Here is a 22,428-nt window from a genome sequence, read left to right as displayed (position 1 = left end):
AATCACAGCGGCAGACAGAGTTCCCGAGCCGTCCTGCTGCAGCTACTTATCCAAGGGTGTCAGCGGAGGCCTGGAGTAGAGAGAGCAGCCATGCCGCCCAGAGAGCCACTAATAAAGACAGGTGGGCCGAGCTAATTGGGGTGGGGACTTCAGCGTCAAGGTAGCCAGGAGAACTTCCGGCCGATGAAATAGAATAGAATAGATCTTTATTGTCACTGTACATTGTACAAAGAAACTGAGATGCAACCCCTTATTAGTGCAAATCAATGAAAAGTGCAAAGATAAAAACATTAATACTGGGATTAAAAAAACAAAAAACATAAATACTAAGCACACACCTCACATACAACATGTCATTCAAATAACTGCAGAGTCAACCAGATTATTGCATAGTCTACCAGATCTCAATCCACGATCAGCTCCTACTTTTTGGTGGTGTTAAGGACCAGATCATTGTCCTTGCACCACCCAGTCAGCCGCCCCACCTCAGCCCTGTAGGCAGATTTACCCCCCTCATAAATGAGTCCCACTACAGAGGGGTCGACTGTAAATTTAATAATGGTGGTGTTGGAGTGAACAGGGGTGCAGTCATGAGTATAGAGGGTGTAGAGTAGGGGGCTCAGCATACAGCCCCGTGGGGAGCCGGTGCTGATGGATGTATTTAAACTTTTGACTAAGTTATGCTTAAATTCAGTCAGTGTAAAATAGCTCACCATGCACCCTTCAATATAGCAACAGTTTGCTCATTCAAGATTTGCACAAGAAATAATTAAACTTTGCATCCCAAACAAAAACTGCACCAGCTGCTGTGGTTTAATGCTTATTGGTTCTTAGAAGTTTCATGCTATCAACACAAACCTGTATCCCTGCAATAAACTAACAAAACATTTGCCTTGGGGGTGTGGGGATGTTTTTTCCTTCCTCAATGCAAATATTTTTCAATGTTATGCAATAAATTAAACACTACATACATACATACAACACCCTAAAAAACACCTAACCTAGTTAAATCAACAACTCTCTGAATATGTCTCACAATCAGGGCCATAGCCAGAGTTTTAGAAATACTGAGTCCCCCTGAATGCAACCCTGCCTCCCCCAAGATATTTTACACAAAAAAAGTCCTACCACCCACATTTATATATAAATTTAATTGATAAAATGAATTTTTGTAAAGTTTAATCTCCCTACATCATTGCCTAAATGCTGTTTCAAAGCTTTTTCCTACAGTGCTGGGATTTGATGGGGAAATACCAAATTCTCCTATTTCATCATGTTTCTGGCCTACAACAGTCAGATTTAAGGATATTGGGCTAAATATGATCAGAACCAGTCTTACTCAACATGTAGATGTGTTCAACTATATTTAAAATTCCTTGTCACAATGTTAAAGCCCCCTACCAGTATTGACATGACCTCCTCAATGATAGCTGAACACTGTAAGCTTAAAACATGTACAGGTGAATATTGTTAACATATCAAAGACACAGACACAGTTTTATTCAGTAAAAATGTTTACTGGCACATTATAGTTGCAAATGTTATAAGCTACCATATTGTAGCAGGTATCACCCGTTACATTGTAAAGTCTTGCAAAGGGGGGCTGAAACTGTCTACCAGGACGTCGCCCTCCCCTTTAAGATTGCTTTTTTTCATTGCCCTCTGAGCCTCAACTAACAGCAACAAGCAAAAAAAATTCTTGTTACACCAGCATCAGGTGTGACATTCGTGACTGTTGATCACATTCAAATATACAGAGAAGCAAGGTAACCATAGTAAAGCTGCAAATCAAATACTACAAAGCTGCAGGCCTCCCCTTCTACGAATGCTGCATTCTCCATCAAGCTTTTTTTGTTGTTGGTTTTTTGGTATTTACACAATAGTGAAGAGGCACTTCTTGTGCCTGTGTATGCCTACAGGAGAGGTCAGGGCTATTATCTTGCATGTTTAGCTGTGAAGCATTGCTTAAAGCGTGGCCAGCAGCGAGGTTCAGTGTATGGCTTCACAACCAATATTAAAAAAGTTCAGCAGCACCCCCTTATGGCCATGATAGCAATGAAGGCAAATCCACAGTGGAGTCCATCAGTGCAGTGATTCTGATATCCGGCCCTGCCGTTTCAAAAGCAGGACACTAGGCTAGAGTATGATGGCTGTGCCTGAGCCAGTGAGAAGAGGTGCTGGAGTTGTGGACTGTAAATCAAAGCCATTTGATCACATTATCATCCGCAGGAACTGGAGCCGCCTGCTGCCCAATGATGAGAGTCAAAACCTGCTGCTTTTCTGTGTCTTTATCGCTACTTTCACTCAAACGTCTCGCAGTCAGCCTCTGGCACTCTTTCACTCACACAAACTTAAATAAAAGCAAATTAATATGTGACATCAGGGGTATCCTCAGAGAATGCTTATTGATGATTTTCACTAAATCTTTCACACAATTACTAAGTATTGTCTTGAAAAACAATTTTGAAAGTAGACAGCCTGCAAGATGTAGATAACATTAATGCAATTGCTTAGATTTAAGGACCATTTGTTCTTGTTTTAAAAATATTCACACTGTATGTAGGTGTATGCTTAATTATGTTAATTATAAACAGCGCATCAGTGCATCATCAGTCACTGATAAACAGTCTAAGCTAAATAAGCAATCCTCTATTGGAAACCCCTTCAGAGGAAGAACTTAATCAAAAAGAAAGCAGTTTAAAAACTTTTAATATATATATATTTTATATAATGTATACTTAACAAGACAATATGTCTTCCAAATTTTGAGAAATAGATGGACAAAAAGAAGAGGAAAAAAAATCAACAAACAAAAACAAAACAATGACAACCAAAAAGGTTTTGATGTTCCTTTAGTGAAGCTCAAAGAGCAACCAACATCTCTTCCAGCAATGTGGAATATAATAGGCCTGCGTCAATATGAGCACTTTATAATATGCTGTCCAGAGCGTTGGACTCAAAGTATGCAGGGTTTTTTTTTAAATTTCAACTAAACAATACATCAGCCAATATTGATTAGTTCCCTCTTTTCTGTTGAAGGTTGGTCGACCAGCTCATGTGGTGTTTAGTTGGATTGTAAACCTGCAGGCATACAACTAAGTAGATATAAGTGCACAGCCTCATAAAAACAAGCTAAACAAAAAACAAACCAATTACTCTAAAACAGCGTCATGTGGAATCATTTGAAGTGTTAAACGTCGACCAAGTCAGTCAATTTTTTGGCCTCATAATAACAACGATTTAACTTTATTTTTCTCATATGGGAACATTCAAAAGCTTATTTTAAAAAATATTTTAAAAACTTACACTGATATTACGAATAGAAATAAAAACAAACAAAATATTGGTGCCTAACCCTTTAGCTAGGGAGTGACAATTACTGGATTGAGGACAGCGAATGGCTGCGTTTATCTACAGTGGTCTCTGTAGACGGGCTAGAGAAAAAGGCTGTGGTCAAGTGTATAGTCTCTGTTCTCCTCCTTCCTTCCAATCTTACGGTCTTTAACACACTGGACAACTGGCCTTAAAGTTTGCTGGACTGTCAGTCAGAAACACTTTACTGTGTATGATGCAGGACACAGCAACGTGGACTCGCTGCATCAGGTTCAATTAATGCAGCTTTTTAAAGCAAAGGTAAGCCATGCAAGACATCCCAGCTCACCATAAATGACATGCTTGTTCCCTTTAAAGAAGGCCATTGAGTGTGCCGTGTAGTGTCCTCTCTTGTCGATATTCCAGCAATAGTTCAGAGTTCTTAAAAACATGCATCAAAAACAGACACAAATGGATGGTTGAGAATAATAATAAAAAAAGGTTGTTCATACATTCTCTTGCGTTCATATGCACTCTCGCATACATTCAAAACATCCACTCGTCCATTCGCGTACACACACACACACACACACACACACACACACACATGTGCAGTGCAAACACAGAAATGGCAACCCTCCTCCCCATTTCCCCCCTACTGTAGGAGCGGTTCCAAACTTGATTTGTAACAGCAAATTCCAGAAAGAGCACTTGTTAAAAAAAAGAAAATGGAAAAACAACAACAACAACAACAAAAAAAAAAAACAGAAAAAAAAATGCAGAAATATGGCTTTACATTTAAAACCGTAACAATCGATGAAATAAAAATTTGTCCGCCCCCCCTACACAAATCTTTTCCATTTTCCTAATTGTGATTATACTTTTTTTTTTTTTTTTTTTTTAATTCTATCAAGTAAGTTTGTATATATATGCAGTCTATGCACGGGTGGGTTTTGTATGCAACTGTGTGTGTAGCATGGGTACAGCTGGTAAAGAGGTGGTACTTGCTGGCATAACCTGGTTTTCAAAGTGTCAAGGCTTTGATGTGGTGCCCAGTGTAGTGCAGCAGAGGTCCTGCAGGGAAGCCTGAAGCGAACCCCTGAGAGGACATACAGAGACAAAGCTGCCAGTCTGTCCACACAAACCTGCTGAGGTCAGTCATTTGCGGCCTGTGTGTTCGTTTCATACTCTATGATCCATGGCTTGTCTGATTTGCCAGTGTGTGTGTGTGTGCGTGCGTGCGTGCGTGTGTGTGTGTGAGAGTGAGTGAGTTCAAGACCAAAATGAAAAATGTGTGTCTTGTGCCAGTTTTCCGTTTGTGTCATTCGAAATTCCCCAGCAGTGCAAGTGTGTATGTGGGATAGGGATCGTGTGTTAGCCTGCCTGCTTGTTCAAAAGTCTTGAGCGATCATTCCCGTACGCTGGCTGAGTATGAGAACTGAGGGAAGTGCGTTCGCTGATCTGAATCCTCTGCGTCTAAACTGTCATCTGCAGTGTCCACAAACAGAGAGAGGGAGAGAAGAAATGCTTATTAAAACACATAAATCTAGTTGTTAAGCACAATAGAAAGATGCACAGAAGAAGATGTACTTACACTTGTCTGGAGGAGTTATAGTAATGGTTTGTGCTGTGAACTCATCATCGAAGTAACGTGTGTCTGTCTCTGATGTTACCTGGGGCTTGAAGGGTGGAATAAGCTGAGGGGGTGATGAAGGAAGTGAGTCATTTTAAATCCAGAACATTTTTTTTTTAAAATGTCAAATCATTACCTTTCTCCCTCCGGTACCTCACCTTCTTTTCAATGACATCCTGCCAGTTGATGGAGGTGAAGAACTTGTGGCTCATTACTTCTTTGGCATCGTCTGGTCCGCCTCCGAGCCTGTGAACAAAAACAATAACACCGTCAACACCAACTCATCAGCTAACATTTTTTATACAGATAAGTGTAAACACCATCATTAGTAATGTGCATGCACGTACTCTGTGTTGTTCTCTTATGACTCGTATTTACCAATTTCTAGGCACATTTATTCTTCATTTCCTTACTGCTTATAGGTGCATGTGTCTGCCTGCAGGCAGCACTCAATGTTCTAATATTAGCATGTCTCTGAGTGTTACCTGAAACACTGGTCTGGACCAAAACAACAATCAATTATGTCCTTGTCTATGGCCATTACCCTATACCAAAACTAATCAAAAAAGGAGCGAGGGCTTAAATAATGTTGTTTGCTGAACATGTGGTGTCCCTGAGCACTGTGGAAGATGAGGAAGAAGGTATCAAAAACTAATCAAGCACTAAAGACGAGGTGCAAAATCCCAGGAAGACTGTTTTTCTGAAGGAGTAGTGCTGCATCTGCAGGAGTCACACGTTCAGTTGGATGGATGTTTGCATGGTGAAACAGAACAGGTATATATTATCTTATATATCAAAATAGTGTGCCGTTTAATTTGACATTAATGCATATAACCACTTAGTTTCAGATGTTTCTCTAGATTGGTTCAGTTTTTAGTTGTTGCTGTGCATGCCATAAATCAGTGATTCCCAACCAGTGGGACGAAGCCCTCTTGATTTTAAGGGTGTAATAATGGGCTGTTTTAATGTGTAAAATATATCGTGAGGATAAGGGCGTGTGTAATGTGAACATCCCTCCTGCAGTATACAAAGAGATTAGCTAGCAACGTAAACAGGGGGCTGATGGAGAAGAGAAGAGACTGCAGGCCTGCATACATCTCCTTGTGTGTGCAGCGCAGCAGAGAGACAAACAGCGGTGGAGAATTGACACAGCAAGTAAACTTGTTACGTTGCTGTAAGTGCAATAAGAGCTTTGCAAGTAAAAAGCCAAGAAATGTCATTTACTAATTTATCAGTGCAATCCACGCAAAATATGGGCAGACTCAAATCAATGAAAATTATTGCGATAAAGAGTGTGACTTGTGCAACAACAAAATGAATGATAATAGGAAGCAGAACAATGAGAATGAGAATGGCCACTGATCTCAGCACTGCTGTTGAAACACAAGAGCCAGTAACTGAGAAAACTGCCACTCCTAAGTTCACTAAGTAGGCTTCCAAATGGCTTCCCTCCTCTTATAATGCTGTTTCTTTGATGATTACATTGTTTATCCAACTGACCAGCACTGACCTATTCAATTTTCAACTGTATCCCAATCACTTAAATTGTCATTTCTGACTAAATGTGACCAATTTGTTTGTAAATGTATGGGATCTCGTTCAAAAATGATTATGGCAATATATTAAAATTGAATACTGGCTGACATCTAAAATATTTTCAAAATGGTCAGTTTCAAAAATATAGGCAATATCAAACAGTCTACGTGATATAGATATTTAATTTATATATAGCTGCAGTAAGATGTTTCCTGCTGAGTGTTTAAAAAACACTAATATATTTCCATATTTATTTTTTTTTAAATGCTTTTATTTAAATTTTATTTTACTGCAACTTATTTACAGTCTTGCAAAAACAATGATACAATACTATAATGAAAACTACTGTCATGTGCTTATTTTTACCCCAATTATTCTGCTATCTGAATTTTTTATTAGCCATGCTCGAGGCATCGCTCTGGGGATGGCAATGTAGGTCGGTCTGTCTTTCGGTCAGACGGTCCACCAGTCTGGTCCGGACTGTCGGATTGACTGTCATAAACATTTGTGCAGACAACAAAGATTACCAGAGGATGAAACCTGCTGTCTTTGATGATCCTCAGACTTTTCCTCTATCACCATCATCAGGTCAAAACATTACGACCAAATACCTGCAAAACTAACATCACCTTCAGCTGTAATTAAAGCTGCAAGCAGCGTTGGGCGGGACCTCGGCCCCTTGCGCACGTCGGGCCGTGGCGAAGTGGAAAGGTTAGACTTTGACAGCAATGTCAGTGAAATAGTTGACAGACTGCACAGATATCTAAAAACATAATTATACAGTCAATAAACTTGAACTACAAACAGAAAACTGAGGAACCTTTTCCTCATCAGGTATCATGAATCATTACAGGTTTTCTCCACTGGGTGGCACACTAAGACCACAAATGAATCTGGATGACTGCAGAGAACAAATGAGCCAGCTGCACGCACACACACACAGTCGTTGCCATGGTAATTAACGACCGGACAGCATGACCAACAAGAGCATGCACAGACGTGTATGGAGATTCAGGACTGAATGGGAGAGGAACAAGGTGCACATGTGGGTCCACAGATCAAAACGTATAAAACATAGCCAGACCAAATTACACACATCTATAGATGAGACTTGTGGCTACATTTTGACGTTTGAATGAAATCTATAGCTGAAAGTACGCAGGAATGATGTACATATTTTGAAAAGCCTGAAAAATCGTTGAAAATCATACATTTAAAAAGGCAAATTTTGCACTTCCTGTTGAATTGAGGTCAGGGGTGTCAGTGCGTGATTTGTAGGTCTTAATAAGACAAACTATTGAGTTTTGGTTTGATCTTTCTATGGCATTCCTATCAGAAGTAGTGGCTGTTTTAGTGTTTCTAGGTGGCGCTAGAGAGCTTGACATTGTTTGTTTTTCCATTTTATCGACTTTTTCGGCAGACCAGATGTGCCTGCCAAATTTGGTGAGTTTTTAGGCATGTTTAGGGGGTCAAATTGAGGCTCAAAGAGGCGGTAGAATAAACGACGTCCTCGCCCTCTTTCCTTTCGGCTCGGTCCCTAATTAGTGTTTCATGTTGACTAGCAGATAACATAACATACTAAACTAAGATGGTAAACATTACACCTGGTAAACATCAGTATGTTAGCACTACTATTGTGAACATGTTGTAACGCTACTGTGAGCATTTAACTCGTAAAGCCGCTGTCTTTCTAGAATGGCAGTAGACTCTTAGCCTCATCATTTCACTACATCACGAGTTAGCTCTTAACACAGACACACCTTTGTTTGGGATCCTTTTTGAGCAGGCCAGCCAGCAAAGCCTTGGCCTCAGGAGCCAGGTTCTTGGGGAAGCGGATCTCCTCCATGAGGATGAGCTCAAAGAGACGCTCGTGGTCCTGGTTGTAGAAGGGCAACCGTCCGCACATCATCTCGTACATAACCACGCCCAAGCCCCACCAGTCCACCGCTCGTCCGTAGTCATTGTCCTCTAGTACCTGACGGGGTATTGATGGGGAGAGTTGTGTGAGGAGGGGTGTTTTTACATTGTTGCTATGGTTTCCCAAAATCAAAATATTTAGCAAGTCAAGACCAAAAAGCTCTGTGGAGGTAATACATATTTTACATCCTGTGACTAGCCACAATTTCACAGTACAATTTACTGATTCAAAATCACTACCAATATTGTAATCAACTCTACTGGTTTCTCATAAAGTCGACAGTCATTCCAAAGCGTTCCTACCAGACATCCCACACAAGTCAATGTTAAAGAAGTTAGTAGTAGTAATTAGTTTCCATCATGTGCTCATTCAGCCTTGTAGCGATCAATGATCAGACACTGATGTCACAGCCATTGTGGACTTACCTCAGGTGCCAGGTACTCTGGAGTCCCACAAAAGGTTTTCATGGTGGCGCCGTCTGTGATCCCCTCTTTACACAACCCAAAGTCTGTTATCTTTATGTGGCCATCTTTGTCTAACATGAGGTTCTCCAGCTGAATAGAGAAAGAGAGAATTACTTGATGAGCAACCATGACTACATGACTGAAACTCAAAGAGCATGCACAAGAAGCACTAAGAAGCTAAAATGTTGAGTAAAAAAATGTTTTGTTTTGTCAAGTAGCAGCTCTAACATTTTTATAATGCTATCATCAGCACTGTCACTGCACAAAATCATAATGTGTTAAATTAATACTCTACTGTCAGAGCAAGATGCCGCTTGCCTTTAAATCCCTGTAAACTACATTGCGTGAGTGTAGGTACTCCAGTGCTGACACTATTTCTGCACCGTAGAATCGCGCCCTTTCTTCTGTGAACACTCGGTCCCGGGATAAATGAAAGAAGAGCTGCAAAAGAATAAAAAAGTAGACATGGGAATTAGAGACAACAATTCCTGTGTGTGTCTACAGATGTCTGGAGATATTTCATTTCATAGAGATCTGTCATTATCTAGTCTGTTGTGATAATTTTTAAAAAATATCTAGGTGCACGTCTATAAGCGTATAAGCATAACCGAATTTTGGCTTAACTACATGCACAGTATATGCAATAACTAATTTCTATGATATGTGGGTGTAACAATTAAATCCAAGAATGATCTGACTACTTTCAGCCCACCACTCTATCTGATAAGGTTGCATTTCAAACATTCAATCTATCCAAAGTGTTTTACTACAATGAGTGTCATCAACACAACTGATATGAATGTAGGTCAGATGAAAAAAAAAAAAAAAAAAGAGACAGGGAAAAAACTTACTTCTCCTCCATTTGCATACTCCATCACAAAGCATAGCCGGTCATGTGTTTGAAATGCGTATTTTAGTGTCTGTATAGGAAGAGAACTAAAATAAGTCACTGCATACACTGATTAAATGACCTCTTAATGTTGGAAAGCAATGGAGCGGGCGCTGCTGACTGACCGTTAGAAAGGGATGCCGTGTATTTTGGAGAACTCTGCTCTCTGTAACTGTGTGTGCCACCTCATCCTAAAGGAATACGCATATAAACACACATGTTTAGCAATAATAGTGATATCACATAGAGAATAGATAGTAACGCTGTTCCAAAACAATTAAAAATATATTTGAAGCACTAACTTTAGCAATGATGACTTCTTTGCGGAGGATTTTCATGGCGTAGTACATCCCTGTGGCCTTCTCTTTCACCAGGATCACTTTACCAAATGTCCCTTTGCCCAACAGCTTCAGGTAGTCAAAATCACTCATGGTCTGTGGGGATGATCACCAATGATACAGCATGAAAAAAAATGCATACATGTGCTTATGCTCTCTGCTTTATGTCAGACATTATCACTTGGAGTGAATCCCAGCAAGGCAAGATAGAAAATAAACACACACATTTTATCCTCTGCTCACTTTAGGGTCGTTTAACCAAAAAAAAAAAAAAGCTTGGAGAAAGAGGCTTAAAGTTTGAACAACTTGCTCAATAAAGATGAGCTTAGCTTGACAAACACAGCAAAACGCTCAGCTGCCAGCCGCTGCTTGTGCAAATACTGACCACTTTTGTGCGGGATTTGGACACAGCAATCTCCATCTCCTCTGTGCCGCTGCTGTCACTCGGTGAGCCAAATTTGATCTCCATGGGCTCCTCATCCTGATGCTGACTCTTCAGGCTATTTGCCACAGCCTGGATCGATCGCATCCATTCCTCCCTGATCCGGTAGAAAACACACATTAACCTTATCAAATCTGGCCACTGCCATGTCTGAATTACTACAAACTCCATTACTCCATTACTCTAAAGATCGGCACAAGTTTTACATTAAGATATAAATTGTTGTCACCAATAACATGTGAATTAATTTCTTGTATTCAGAGAGATGGCATGGAGGTTGTGTCAAAAATATATCTTAAAGAAAAAAAAAGGAGTGGAGTAAGCTAAATTTAGAAGGTAGAGGATAATCTGTGCAACATTTATCTTGGGGCAGCTGGGATTTGGTACTTGGCAGAGCCGATGTAAACAAAACCTGATGACGATTGCTTGGGTTAGGGGGTGAATAATCAGGTCTAATCTGGCACTGAATTCTATTTTAACCCTTAAACAGGCAACGTGCACCAGGAGATACATACTCTTTAACCCCCTGTTCGGATATGATGATGGTCTTTCCTTCTTTTATGAACTAAAATGGATTTCACTGCCTATAATAAAGAAAGGCCCATTTAAGCATGTTTTTCCTGTTGTCTCACTTCCCTTACTTAAAAAAAAGCTCTAGACGCTTCTTTCAAAATAAAATGTTCATTGGTAATATTTTGATATCATCGAGTGTTAAACAAAATTGCAACCACATTCCCCCTCCCTGACATTATAAACACTGTGAAATCCATTTTAATCTACAGTGGAGACTCAAGGATAAGGGTCTAAGACTATGTCCATACTAAGCTCGCTAAATCTGAAAACCCATTTTGCCTTTTTTCATTTTGACCTTCTGTTCGCACTAAGCCAGTGTTTTTAATGTCCAAAAATGTTTTCCACATCGGATCCATTTGTAAACAGTCTAACTGTGTGTCAGTTTGGACAAAGGAAACAGCTAGACATGGTCAGGACTGTGTGGCAGTAATGTTAAGAGGACAACTTTTAGTTTTTTCACATACACCAAATTAGTGATCACAAAAAAACCAAGTGATATCTGATTTGACTGACATCAACTGATCATTAAACCAAAAGGAAACATATATCAACTAGAACATCTAAATGGTGTGTTACTCTGCTGGGACTCTGATATTAACTTTAAGCAGGAAGATGTAGCAGTTTTCTTGTTTTAGTGTTCAGTGTGAACAGACAACTTTCTAGAAATACCCTGAAAGCAATGATGTGCCAGAAGTAGTTATGAACTAGGTGGAGGTAATTTAAAAGCCTGCTACAGACTGTGTTCCTCAATTTTCACTGAGGCTGTTTCAATCTCAGAAAGACAAAAATAAAACTTTCACAATCAACGTCCTTTACCTCTCATCATTACTGTCTACGTGGAAGGTGCGCTCGATAACCGAGGTCCACTGCAGGCAACGAATGACGAATGTGTTGGGCCTGGGGCGCTCCGTCTTCATCAACTGGCATTCTGCAAAGTGGAGACACATTAGCTAAGACTGAGGGGCCCGAAAGCATGAACACTAAAACCGTCTCTGTTCGCCAGCTGGAGCAAAAAACTGACCTGCGACGGAGAAGTTGTTGAGTGGCGGGAGGCTGTGATCACTGGACACCTCGGGTTTCTCTTTGTAGCCGATAAAGGAGCCGTCGCTCTTTAAGATGAAGTAACGAGGCCTCCATGTTTTGATGTATTCACCTGGAAAAACAGACAAGAAGATTCGTGAGCCAACTGAGGGTGAATGTTTGACTAAATACTGGTGTGTTTGGCTTTAACATTACTAAATACACTCACTCAGCAGCTGTTCATCAATAGGTGAACTACTAACTTGAGCCACCTTACAATCCTACATGGACTTTAATGCAGACTCAGATGATGGACGGTGAACACAAAGGGCCTCTTACCTCTCTTGTGGAGCCATCCTTCTCTCACAACACTGACTTCATTCATGCTGGGGCAGAGGACTGTCTGGGTTGGGGAGGGGGCTGCAGACAAGCTGGTGGAAATCGTGCAAACTGCTTCTACTGGTCAAGTGCCTTACAGTGGCTCAGATAAAACACATGTACAATATAATGCCTGAAAGAAGAAGAGAACAGAGAAAGATAGTGTTGATGCAGGAAACACAATGAGTCTCATGTTGTCAATAAAATGTGCAGACAATGCTATTCACAGCTTCACCAGGTTATCACGAGAGCATTAAAAGTCATTCAAAGAAAGATCACATAAATTAAAGACTGTCATGGGAATATGTGAGAAAATCAAAACCTCCACTGACATGTAGAGCTGTGAGCAAAACTGGTGCATGACTTCACTCGCTTAAAACAAAAACATAGCCTTAGGTAATGCTGTTTATTTGCACACACACTTGCCTTTTTGACTGTAGAGAAATGAATGTGAAAGGACACACGGCCTAAATTAAGTTAAACTACAGCCATGGAGCTGGAGGTGAAGACATAAAGGGAAACTGAGTTCACAAAACAAAAGGAAACTTTCTGTGAATTGCTACTGAAGCCTATCAAGTTGTCACCACCGCACTGCGCTGGAATACATTCCTCACCTTCGCTGTGTTGCCTTGAAACACAACTCCACAACAAAGAAAAGTGCTGAAATCTGCACATCTGCTCACCACCTCATATCTGACCATCTGACTCTTACTACAGTGACAGCCAAGAATGGGGAACAGTACATATTAAAACTGCAGGCAAACACTCCCAGTTATCTCCTGGCGTTTCAGTGTCATGATATAAATATGGTAGATCTTGTCTGGTGATGTCAGGTAGAAGTTAAATATCAATCATAGCACTGGTCAAACACTGAGCAAAATGGCAGCAATGCTTAGTATTGTCAGATGTAATAGGTTACTGTACCAAGGCTCATGCTGATTGTTTGTAGAGAGGCCTTGGTGATCAGGGTCAGCCCTAAATCAGCCGCTTATGTTAGATAATAGGTTTACCAGAATTTCACAGTGTTTCCGTGAAAGTGATGAGGTTGAATATTACATTGCATAAAGCCACCAGGCCACAAAAACTGTTTGAACTGCTTTGTTTACAAAGATAAAAAAGATAAGGCTTCCCTCGACCTCAGACTTTTTTATGGCCATGAGAGGTGCATCCACGGCTGTACAACACACACTAACTTCAGTGACTGCTGACGGCGAGCACAACAACTTTTCACCGCACCTACGTCAAGTTCAAACTTCAATGGACAGAACAGGACATCAACAACAGCTAACATCTAACTAATGAAGCGTTAAGGCAACTCGGTTTACACGCAGCACCACTTGAGGAAACAACAAAGAGAGACAATACATATCAATTATTTTTCAAGTGTAGCTACCCAGTTAAAATTATGCCCTTCAATTCATGTTTCAAAAATTCCAGACAGCAACCAAACGTGGCGACAAACGTAAACAAGAACATAAGGTTAACACATCCTCATCCTTTCAGTGTGGAGGCTAGGCTAACAGAGGCAAAGTCAACAAACGACACCTTCCAAGTCCAAGACATGTAGTTAGCTTGTCTATCTCAGTTTAACCGTGAACCACTCGTTACGACCATAGCTGAAGAGCACTTTTGGCCAGGCGGTACGCCAGACAGCACTGAGGACACTGACCATGACCGCATTACGACCAAACAAGGCAGATAGCCAACATAGCTTTGGAGCTAACAGCTAGTTAGCACACCAGTTAGCCACTCGCGCTAGTTCTCCTCCTCATTGCCCCGGCTTTTTCTTACCTCGGCTTCAGCGACAAAAAAAATCCTGCAGCTATAAGTCCTTGAAGAGGCTCAGAGGTGCGCCGCCACAAAGACCCCACAAGTTATCACTTGGAGCTTGTGTGTACTGAACTCTGTCAATGATCACACAGCTTTAGCGGACTGCTCGCTGAGCTTGTTTTCTCCTCTCACAACAACAGCGGCGGCGGCGTGCTCGGTTTGTTGCTGCTGCAGTGGTTCACTGAAGCACGGGCGAGCCAGCGAGAGAGAATAGTCTTCTGAGCTCCAACTAGATGGATAAATCTGCTGAATACGACTAGAAATAAATGTCAAATCCTGGCCATATAAAAGCGCCTCTTCATAGGTTTAATATGGTTAGTCGCCTGCTGCTGCTTCGCGTGGAAGCCCTCCGTCCCAGGCAGACAGTACAGCAGCCCCGCAGACGCACTCAAAAGGAAATGACGTCCGAGGCCAGAGAGGGTCCACTGCACCTGAACAGTCGGTGTGAAAGTACATTAAGTACCATACTGTAACCTTACCCTCACCCCGACTGCACAAAGCTTGAGTACAGATTAATATAGAGATAGGCAGTGTAAAAAATAACTACATCTTCCATCTTAACCCCCCCCCTCCCTTCTATAAACCAACAGTTCCTTTCAATCCTGTTCCTGTTGAGGGATAAAGCGCCAAGCATTTCTTTAGATGACCCATGCAACCAACTGCTGTTACATAATAGTGTGTACACTGGAGGGACAAATGAAGGGAGAAGCAGTGCTATGAATATAACAAAACTGTTTATTATTAAAACATTTTTTCAAAAATGTTCATTTGTGGTGTGTCGTTGAAGGTGTGGTTCTGTCAGACAGCTTTACTCTGTTGTCTCTGTTGCTTTCGTTGCAGGTAGCGAGCGCGTGCATCACTGACTGCGGCTTCGTTGTTTCGCTTCTCCAGCTTCTTCAAAACATCCTCAGTAGAAACCTCTGGAGAAAAAAAAGAAGCTGTTATTTATTAGTTTGTTATAAAACATGAGAGAGCCTAAGCATATTTTAAATTTATCTAAGGCCTGCTATTTTATCCTTAAAGACATTAGCAATATTTGACAAGTGGATCTAACACAACACTGTACAAGGTCACAGTTTCCAAATGAATACTTGATGAATAATTCAGAGAACCTGGTTGTCTTTTGGCCGCCTCCCTTGTCTCCCATTTTATCATCTCATCATTCGTCACTTCTTCTCTTGCTACACTGCTCAGTTCATAAACGTCCACCTCATGGAGTTTTGGTAATAGGTCCTTCACCCACTCGTATCGAATAGGACACGCTGTCCGGACATACACCCTTGAGGTCACCAGCACATCATGGAAGATGATCCAGTTCAGCTCTCCTTCCTGGTCAAACAGCTTGGAGCATCAAGGAACACAGATTAGAGAAGAAACCAGGGAGGAAGTGAGGAAGCTGCAGAGATCTTTTTAAGTAATTGAAAAAAATACACTTACGGATGATGATGGATGAATGTGAACCATGGATCCATGGCCATCCATTGTGCAAAACGTCTTTCCAACAGACCTGCGTGGCATGTAAAAAACAAACAAACCCAAAAACATTAATTAATAATGATTCAAAACAAGCATAAATCCCATACTACCACACAGATATTAAAGGAATTCCAAATGAGACATTAATGAGATAATTACAAATGAATATTGATCATACCTTCTTGCTACATTGGTGAAGTATCCTGTGCACAGGCATCGTCTAAAGACTTCATTCTTATTGCCATCAAATGTTTCTGTAGGGAAATCTCTCTTCTGAAAGGAAAGAGGATGCATGATGCACAAAAATGAATAATTGCACTCAATTAGCACAGCTGTACATTTATAAACAGAATGGAGATCTAATCTATGAGCTTCATTACAATTATTAAAGGTCGGCCTATTATTGTATCATTAACGTGAGGAGCCAGATTATATTTGTTATGTTTAGAGTAATATGAAGTATTTAACAGCATGATGGCAAAATGAGTCCTGTAAACTCCTTTACCTGCTGGAGGCGGAGGAGGATCTCTCGCAGCTGAGTCTCTACACTGAAGGCTGACTTCAGTGCCCTCCAGTGGACCCAGTTATCTTTACACCATGCTGACGGTCTATCACTGCAAGAGCAAAACAAGGAAAATAGCTGTGACATAACAAAAAGGAAGAATGCATACAAATCTTGCAGCAGTAATCTATTAAATACAGTACCTGGATTTACACGACTGAAACACACTCAGAAGTGTTGCAAAGTCGTTCATGCCGCCGCCCTTGGAAGCCAGCGCTCTGTGCCTCATATCTGCCTCTTTCTGCTTCTCAGGGTGGCCTGAGGGGAAGTAAGAGATCAGTCAAAGCAGAGTAAAGTCTCCAAGCCCATATCTTCATACTACACACCTATTCACACATGACATAAATACATCAACAACATCAACAGAACTTCTTTGAATGTGTTTATATGAGGGAAATGGTTAGTATTTTTCTTACTGTACTGTAATTATAGATAGCACAGGAATTTCTGTACTCTGAGGTTTTTGTTTTTGTTTTACATAGCACATGCTTTTTGTTTTGCTTTAAAAAGGTGCAGTGTGAAGAATTTAGTGGCATCTAGCAGAATGGACTTTGCAGAAATATAATATAATATGTAATATGTGTGTATAATCGAATAGTTGTGTTTTTGTTACCTTAGAATGGGATCGTTATAATTACATAATGTGGGTCCCCTTCCACGGAGGCCGCTATGTTGCACCATGTTTCTACAGTAGCCCAGAATGAACAAGCTAAAACACTGGCTCTAGAGAGGACCTTTCAAGAGTTTCACAGCCACCATAGGTGCTTGTACATGCTTGGAAGGGGAAGGTAAGAGAAGGTGTATTACAATGGTTGTAATCTGTAACCTCACCGCTAGATGCCACTAAATCCTACACACTGATCCTTTAAAGCTAAAATGCTGACCTGGCCGGATGAAGATGTTCTCAACAGACAGCATGGCAGCCACAGGGAGCAGCAGGTCCTGGCAGTTGAGTGAGGCGGCTTTAAGCACAGCTCTGGTGAGGCCTGGGTGCAGAGGGAACTCCACCATCAGCTCCCCCAACTGTGTTACTCTACCTCTCCTACAACCCAAATACCAGACAGGTAAAACTCTTGAAATTTCAGTAAAAACTAAATAAACCCACTTCTTTTGTGCTCAGAAAACCCAAAAACTTGATTCAGCTTCACAGGTATAACCACTCACCTGTCGATAGCATCGAACTGATAGAGCTGTTTTAGTGCTTCTAGGATAAACCTCTCCTCTGGACTGTCCAGATAAGGGAACCTTAAAAGAAATGAACTTTTTATAATGGGGTAAAACAAAGTGAATTGTGAATTATAAGAAAGCACAGAATTACAAACAGGCACAGGATGGGTGACACTGATCTCTACCTGATGACATCATGAACACCCAGGCACTTGAGAGTGAGTACCACTGCGGTTAGACTCGTCCTCTGGATCTCTGGAACTGTATATTCAGGCATGCACTTCTCCCAGAATTCCTTATTGTAGATCCGAAAACATTTCCCGGCTGAGGTTCTTCCAGCTCGGCCTGCTCTCTGCTGAGCCTCGCTCCTAATCACAGAAAATCCCCCCAAAAATCCAAATCTCACTTGGCTTTAAGCTTTAAAAAAAGTTACTTAAACAAAGCTATTTGCACATTTGAAGTTACATATTACTTTCATCAAGACTCACTGTGAAATCGGCACCACTTCCAAAATATCCATGCCCACCCGTGAGTTGTGGTTGAGCTGTTTGACAAACCCGCTGTCTATAATATACCTACAGAGGAAAAGAAAAGTGTAAGATTTTACTGACATCAACTTAACATCACCCATTTATCTGATGGCTGCTATCTGTTAAAAATAGTGCACTCACTTTATGCCATTGATGGTGAGAGATGTTGCTGCAATGTTAGTGGCCACCACACACTTCCTAATTCCTGGCGGCGGAGGCTGAAAGATCTGCCTCTGCTGGTCTGTGATGAGACCAGAAAAGATGATGTCATGGTGGTATTATGAAGAAAGGTGAGACTGACTTTATGTACTTTAGACTAAATAAGGTGTAACAGATTCTTCATGAGTTTACCAGTTGGCATGGATCCATAAAGGGGCAAAATAAGAAGGCCCTCCACTGTCTGGTCCTGCACATCGTAGCGGTAGTCTATGGACTCAGCTTTTTCATACAGCAAGTCACAGGCACGCTCAATTTCTGACTGACCTGTCAAACATGGAGGAACTTAAGTGGCTGAATTCATCAGATTTAACATATACTCTCATGTGAGAGCTTGATAATTGTGTCTCACCTGTTAAAAACACAAGAATATCCCCGGCCATTTCACTGGTGTGCACATCAAGGGCAACTTTCACAACCTGTGGAGCAAAAAATGTAAAGTTTAATAAATACATCAAGCTACACAACATATCTAAACTTTATAAACCAATAATGATTATTATTTCGGGGTATTTGGGTTTTCTTACAGATAAAACATGAACATAAACTTTCTCCATACTTTAATACAGTACCTCTTTGACATAACCTGTGCTCTCTGTGTCTTTAGGTCCTACAGCTGAGCCAAATGTGCAGGTGACAGGAAAAGTTCTTCCAGGAATAGTGAAGACGGGACAGTCACCAAGAAAGGACGAAAGTTTGTCTGTTTCCAAGGTTGCTGACATCACCACCACCCTCAGCGGGAAAAATCGGCCCTTCATGGCTTTAGCAGGGTTGGAGAAGACTTTCTTCAGTAGACCCAGGAGTATATCCTACAACAAATACAAAAAGTCACTCAATGTGTGTGTTCAACATTATGGTGCAGACATGATCAAAATGAGCCAAATAAAATATATTGACTTACTGTGTTGAGGCTTCGTTCATGGACTTCATCCAAGATTACAACACTGTACTGAGAGAGTCCAGGGTCTGCCAGGATCTCCCTCAGCAAACATCCATCTGTCATGTACTTCACCTCTGTGTCCTTACTCAAACACAATCACATATTCATATTAGCGTAATATTTACATTAAATTAATTGTATATTATTCTGACAGTGCATCAATACGAGTAATTATCTGGTTCCAGTCTCTTAAATGAGAATATTTACTGGCTCTGCTATTACAGTAAATTGAATATCTGGATTATAAATTCGACTCTATATGGGTTGTGGGTTTTCAAATCTATCTTAAAATAATAGTCAGGTATTCCGGCCATAATCTTTAGTCCTGTTCAAACAGGTCATTAGAAGATCCCCTCATAATACACTTAGAATGCAAATGTTACGAGCCAAAAATCAACAAGCCTCCTTTTGTGCAAAAAATGTATTCAAAAGTCTATCTGTAGCTACTATAAAACTTCAGCAGCCCAAAATAATTCAAAATAAGCAGATCCTTTCACATAGGGCTGGGCAATATATCAATGAATATCAATATCATGAAATGAGACTGTGTGTGAACCTGTCCTTTGATGGATAATATAAATAATCCCTATATTGGCTTTTATGTCTCTCACCTGTGATGTGCAGTCATCAAAGCGTACTTGGTAGCCCACTTCTCTACCCAGAGTGCACTGCATCTCCTGAGCTACCCTCTGGGCCACTGTGATGGCAGCTACCCGGCGGGGCTGGGTGATGCCAATTTTACCATCTTTACATAAACCTGCCCACAAAAGGTAAACAGTCACCACTTCAAAATAACTCACGTGTCAACCCAAATCTCACAAAACCACATGTGCCAGGGGCTGCTTTGTTAGTTCAACCAGCTAATATAGTCAACTTATCTTTTTAATTGCAGAAATTAGATAACGAGAAAGATTATGACTCCATGTAACTCGTTGTAATAAACGGTAAGATTATTTTTTACAGTATATTATCATAAAAGACATCACACCTGCTTGATGCAAATACTGTGGAAGCTGTGTGGTTTTCCCGCTGCCAGTCTCACCGGTGACAACCAGGAAAGTGGCATCTTTGACAGCCTGAACCAGTCTGGCTTTGTACTGATAGATAGGCAGCTGCTGCGACTCCTTTTCTTTTGGTTCCCGTCTCGTTGATTTGGACATAACGGACCCAGCAGATATCAGACCACACGAACAAAATACTGACTTAAATCATGCGGAACACGGCCTAGTTCTCGTCTGTATCTATCTCGTATTATACTTCATAAAGTTGCGACTTCTTTTTATTTTACTCCTGTCGTTTAGAAAACGACATGCTCGCCCAGTAACTTCCGCAAACTAACTCATACTACGTTCCTATTGGTTGAGTTGTACCACCTGACCTAAACCCCGCCACCACAGCAAAAGCCTCCAGCCTGCCTCCAACCCTTGTTTGAGAAATCAAACTTCATGGAGAAAAAAATATCAATTATCAAATAAACAATTAAAGTACATTGAAAACAATTCAGTTTAATTTGTTGAATTTAATCAAATTAAATAAAAAATATTGACAGTTTTCAGAGTTTAGTCCCTAAATAGGCCATTTTTGCATGTAAAATGTATCAATTTATCAGCTAATTAAACACACATCCATGAATGTCTCAATTATCCATAGCTGTATTAAAGCATGGGTACAGCACATCCTTAATCTACACTCTTGTACATTTTGCACAACTATCTAAATAAACAAGAGTCAGTAAAATGTACTCTTCCAAACCAAATAAATAACACTATTTTTTGACACACGGGTAAAATGCTGATTTTGAAGGACACTACTTTGTCTCTGTTTCCTAGTATTCATGTTGAATACTGCAAACCTTTCCACCGGTTAATCATGAATCATTAAAGACCAAAAGTGCACACTCTGACAATTTGCAATAATCAAGGTTAATAAAATGAGTGAACAAGTTGAGTTGATAGAATGAAAATGACGTAAAGGATGCCTAATTGTGGCTATTATAAAGAACAGATTTATTGTCATTATAAATCATGGACAGTTTTTGGCTGAACTGTTCCCAATCTTGGCGCCTCCAAACATTACAGAAATTAAATAGCTGTTCTATGTCTGGTTCATTACAGATAATAAAGAAAAGGTCCACCAGATACCACACTGTGAGAGATCCTCTGTAATGGCCTTGAGGTGATTCTTCTTGATTTACGCCTTCCTGAAAGACACAGAAAAAAGCAATGTGTATCCTTCACAGTGTTATGTGCAAGCAAATGAGTAAAATCAATAACCAAAGGTAGAACATTAGACGAAAGTGACTAAAACAGGATCAATATGCTGCAGGCTTACCGGTGCTGCAGGACTGGGAGCAATCTGCTCCTTTACAGATCTCTATATCACAGTGGAAATATACCTGTTGGATCACACAACAGTTACAGGTGTCTGCACTAAGATTTAAAAAAAAAAAAAAAGTCATTAAGGATGAAAAAATATCAATGGTACTATTTTTTATTTCCTTCTATTTCCTCTCACCAGGGTTTCAACTGTTGGAGGCTTCACAAATGAGAACAACTTGACCTCAAACCTTTTGTGGAGGGAGGGATACTTGAGTCCTCTACTGGAGACAACTGGCAACACAACAGTTCTGTGACTATCGCCAGTGAAAGGACACCTACATTAAATTCAAGCAAGAGTTTTAGTTGAAATTTTTCTCTCTTAGGTGAAGAATATCTGCAGAAATCTACATATTATTTCTGGTGTATTCACCCTTTAACAAGCAGGTTCCATCTTTTTGGATCATGTGGGTTTTTAGTCGGTGTGGCCCAGCAGTCCTCCAGCAGCAGCACCAAATCCTCATCCTGATGTTTGAGGACAAACACTTCCACATATACAGACTGGCCAAGCTTAGTCACTGTTTGAGAGTCACGAGAGGAATAGAATGACCTGTAAGTGGATTCTGCAGATGAAAGATTGGAAGAAATAAATATTACACAGAGTTGGCAACAAGAGGGCTTCAGCATGCTCCAAGTTTGACTCTGGCTCTTCAAGGTCAATATATTTTCATGTCAGGGCTAAACAGATTTTGATGGTACCCTCTACTTTGAGATTTTGTTGAATAAAACGTATATACAGAAATACTCGTATTAAAATAAAATAACTCTATGTGTATTATGTACATTTGGAAATGATGGAAAGTAAAAAGAAACAAAAAAAACTTGACCT

The 22,428-nt window shown here is 40.5% G+C and overlaps 2 protein-coding genes across 3 annotated transcripts; both read right to left on the bottom strand.

Moving 5' to 3' along the window:
- Positions 1–2,693: 2,693 nt before the first annotated feature.
- Positions 2,694–14,896, bottom strand: akt2 (v-akt murine thymoma viral oncogene homolog 2). 2 transcript variants are annotated; one of them, XM_053321053.1, is made up of 15 exons: positions 14,295–14,896; positions 12,465–12,636; positions 12,127–12,258; positions 11,922–12,033; positions 10,476–10,629; positions 10,055–10,186; positions 9,878–9,943; positions 9,715–9,783; positions 9,182–9,304; positions 8,825–8,953; positions 8,242–8,456; positions 5,104–5,191; positions 4,907–5,009; positions 4,696–4,800; positions 2,694–4,411 (listed from the first exon to the last, which is right to left on the bottom strand). In XM_053321053.1, exons 2-14 carry the CDS (start codon positions 12,508–12,510, stop codon positions 4,721–4,723), a joined length of 1,449 nt encoding a protein of 482 aa, XP_053177028.1. In that variant the 5' UTR covers positions 12,511–12,636; positions 14,295–14,896; the 3' UTR covers positions 2,694–4,411; positions 4,696–4,720. The 2 variants fall into 2 exon arrangements, with proteins under 2 accessions (XP_053177028.1, XP_053177027.1); XM_053321052.1 differs by having other exon boundaries at positions 2,694–4,800.
- Positions 14,897–15,054: 158 nt separating this feature from the next.
- On the bottom strand, positions 15,055–20,540 carry dhx40 (DEAH (Asp-Glu-Ala-His) box polypeptide 40). The gene is made up of 17 exons (XM_053321048.1): positions 20,213–20,540; positions 19,836–19,981; positions 19,186–19,305; positions 18,857–19,093; positions 18,637–18,703; positions 18,420–18,551; positions 18,210–18,309; positions 18,027–18,113; positions 17,724–17,906; positions 17,536–17,616; positions 17,256–17,413; positions 16,515–16,629; positions 16,315–16,423; positions 15,988–16,082; positions 15,771–15,840; positions 15,446–15,674; positions 15,055–15,253 (listed from the first exon to the last, which is right to left on the bottom strand). The coding sequence occupies exons 1-17, from the start codon at positions 20,382–20,384 to the stop codon at positions 15,132–15,134; spliced, it is 2,223 nt and encodes a 740-aa protein (XP_053177023.1). The 5' UTR covers positions 20,385–20,540; the 3' UTR covers positions 15,055–15,131.
- Between the last annotated feature and the right edge of the window lie 1,888 nt (positions 20,541–22,428).

Source organism: Scomber japonicus, chromosome 6 (assembly GCF_027409825.1).
Source record: "Scomber japonicus isolate fScoJap1 chromosome 6, fScoJap1.pri, whole genome shotgun sequence".
Lineage (NCBI taxonomy): Eukaryota > Metazoa > Chordata > Actinopteri > Scombriformes > Scombridae > Scomber > Scomber japonicus.
This window is presented reverse-complemented; position numbering and strand designations above follow the sequence as displayed.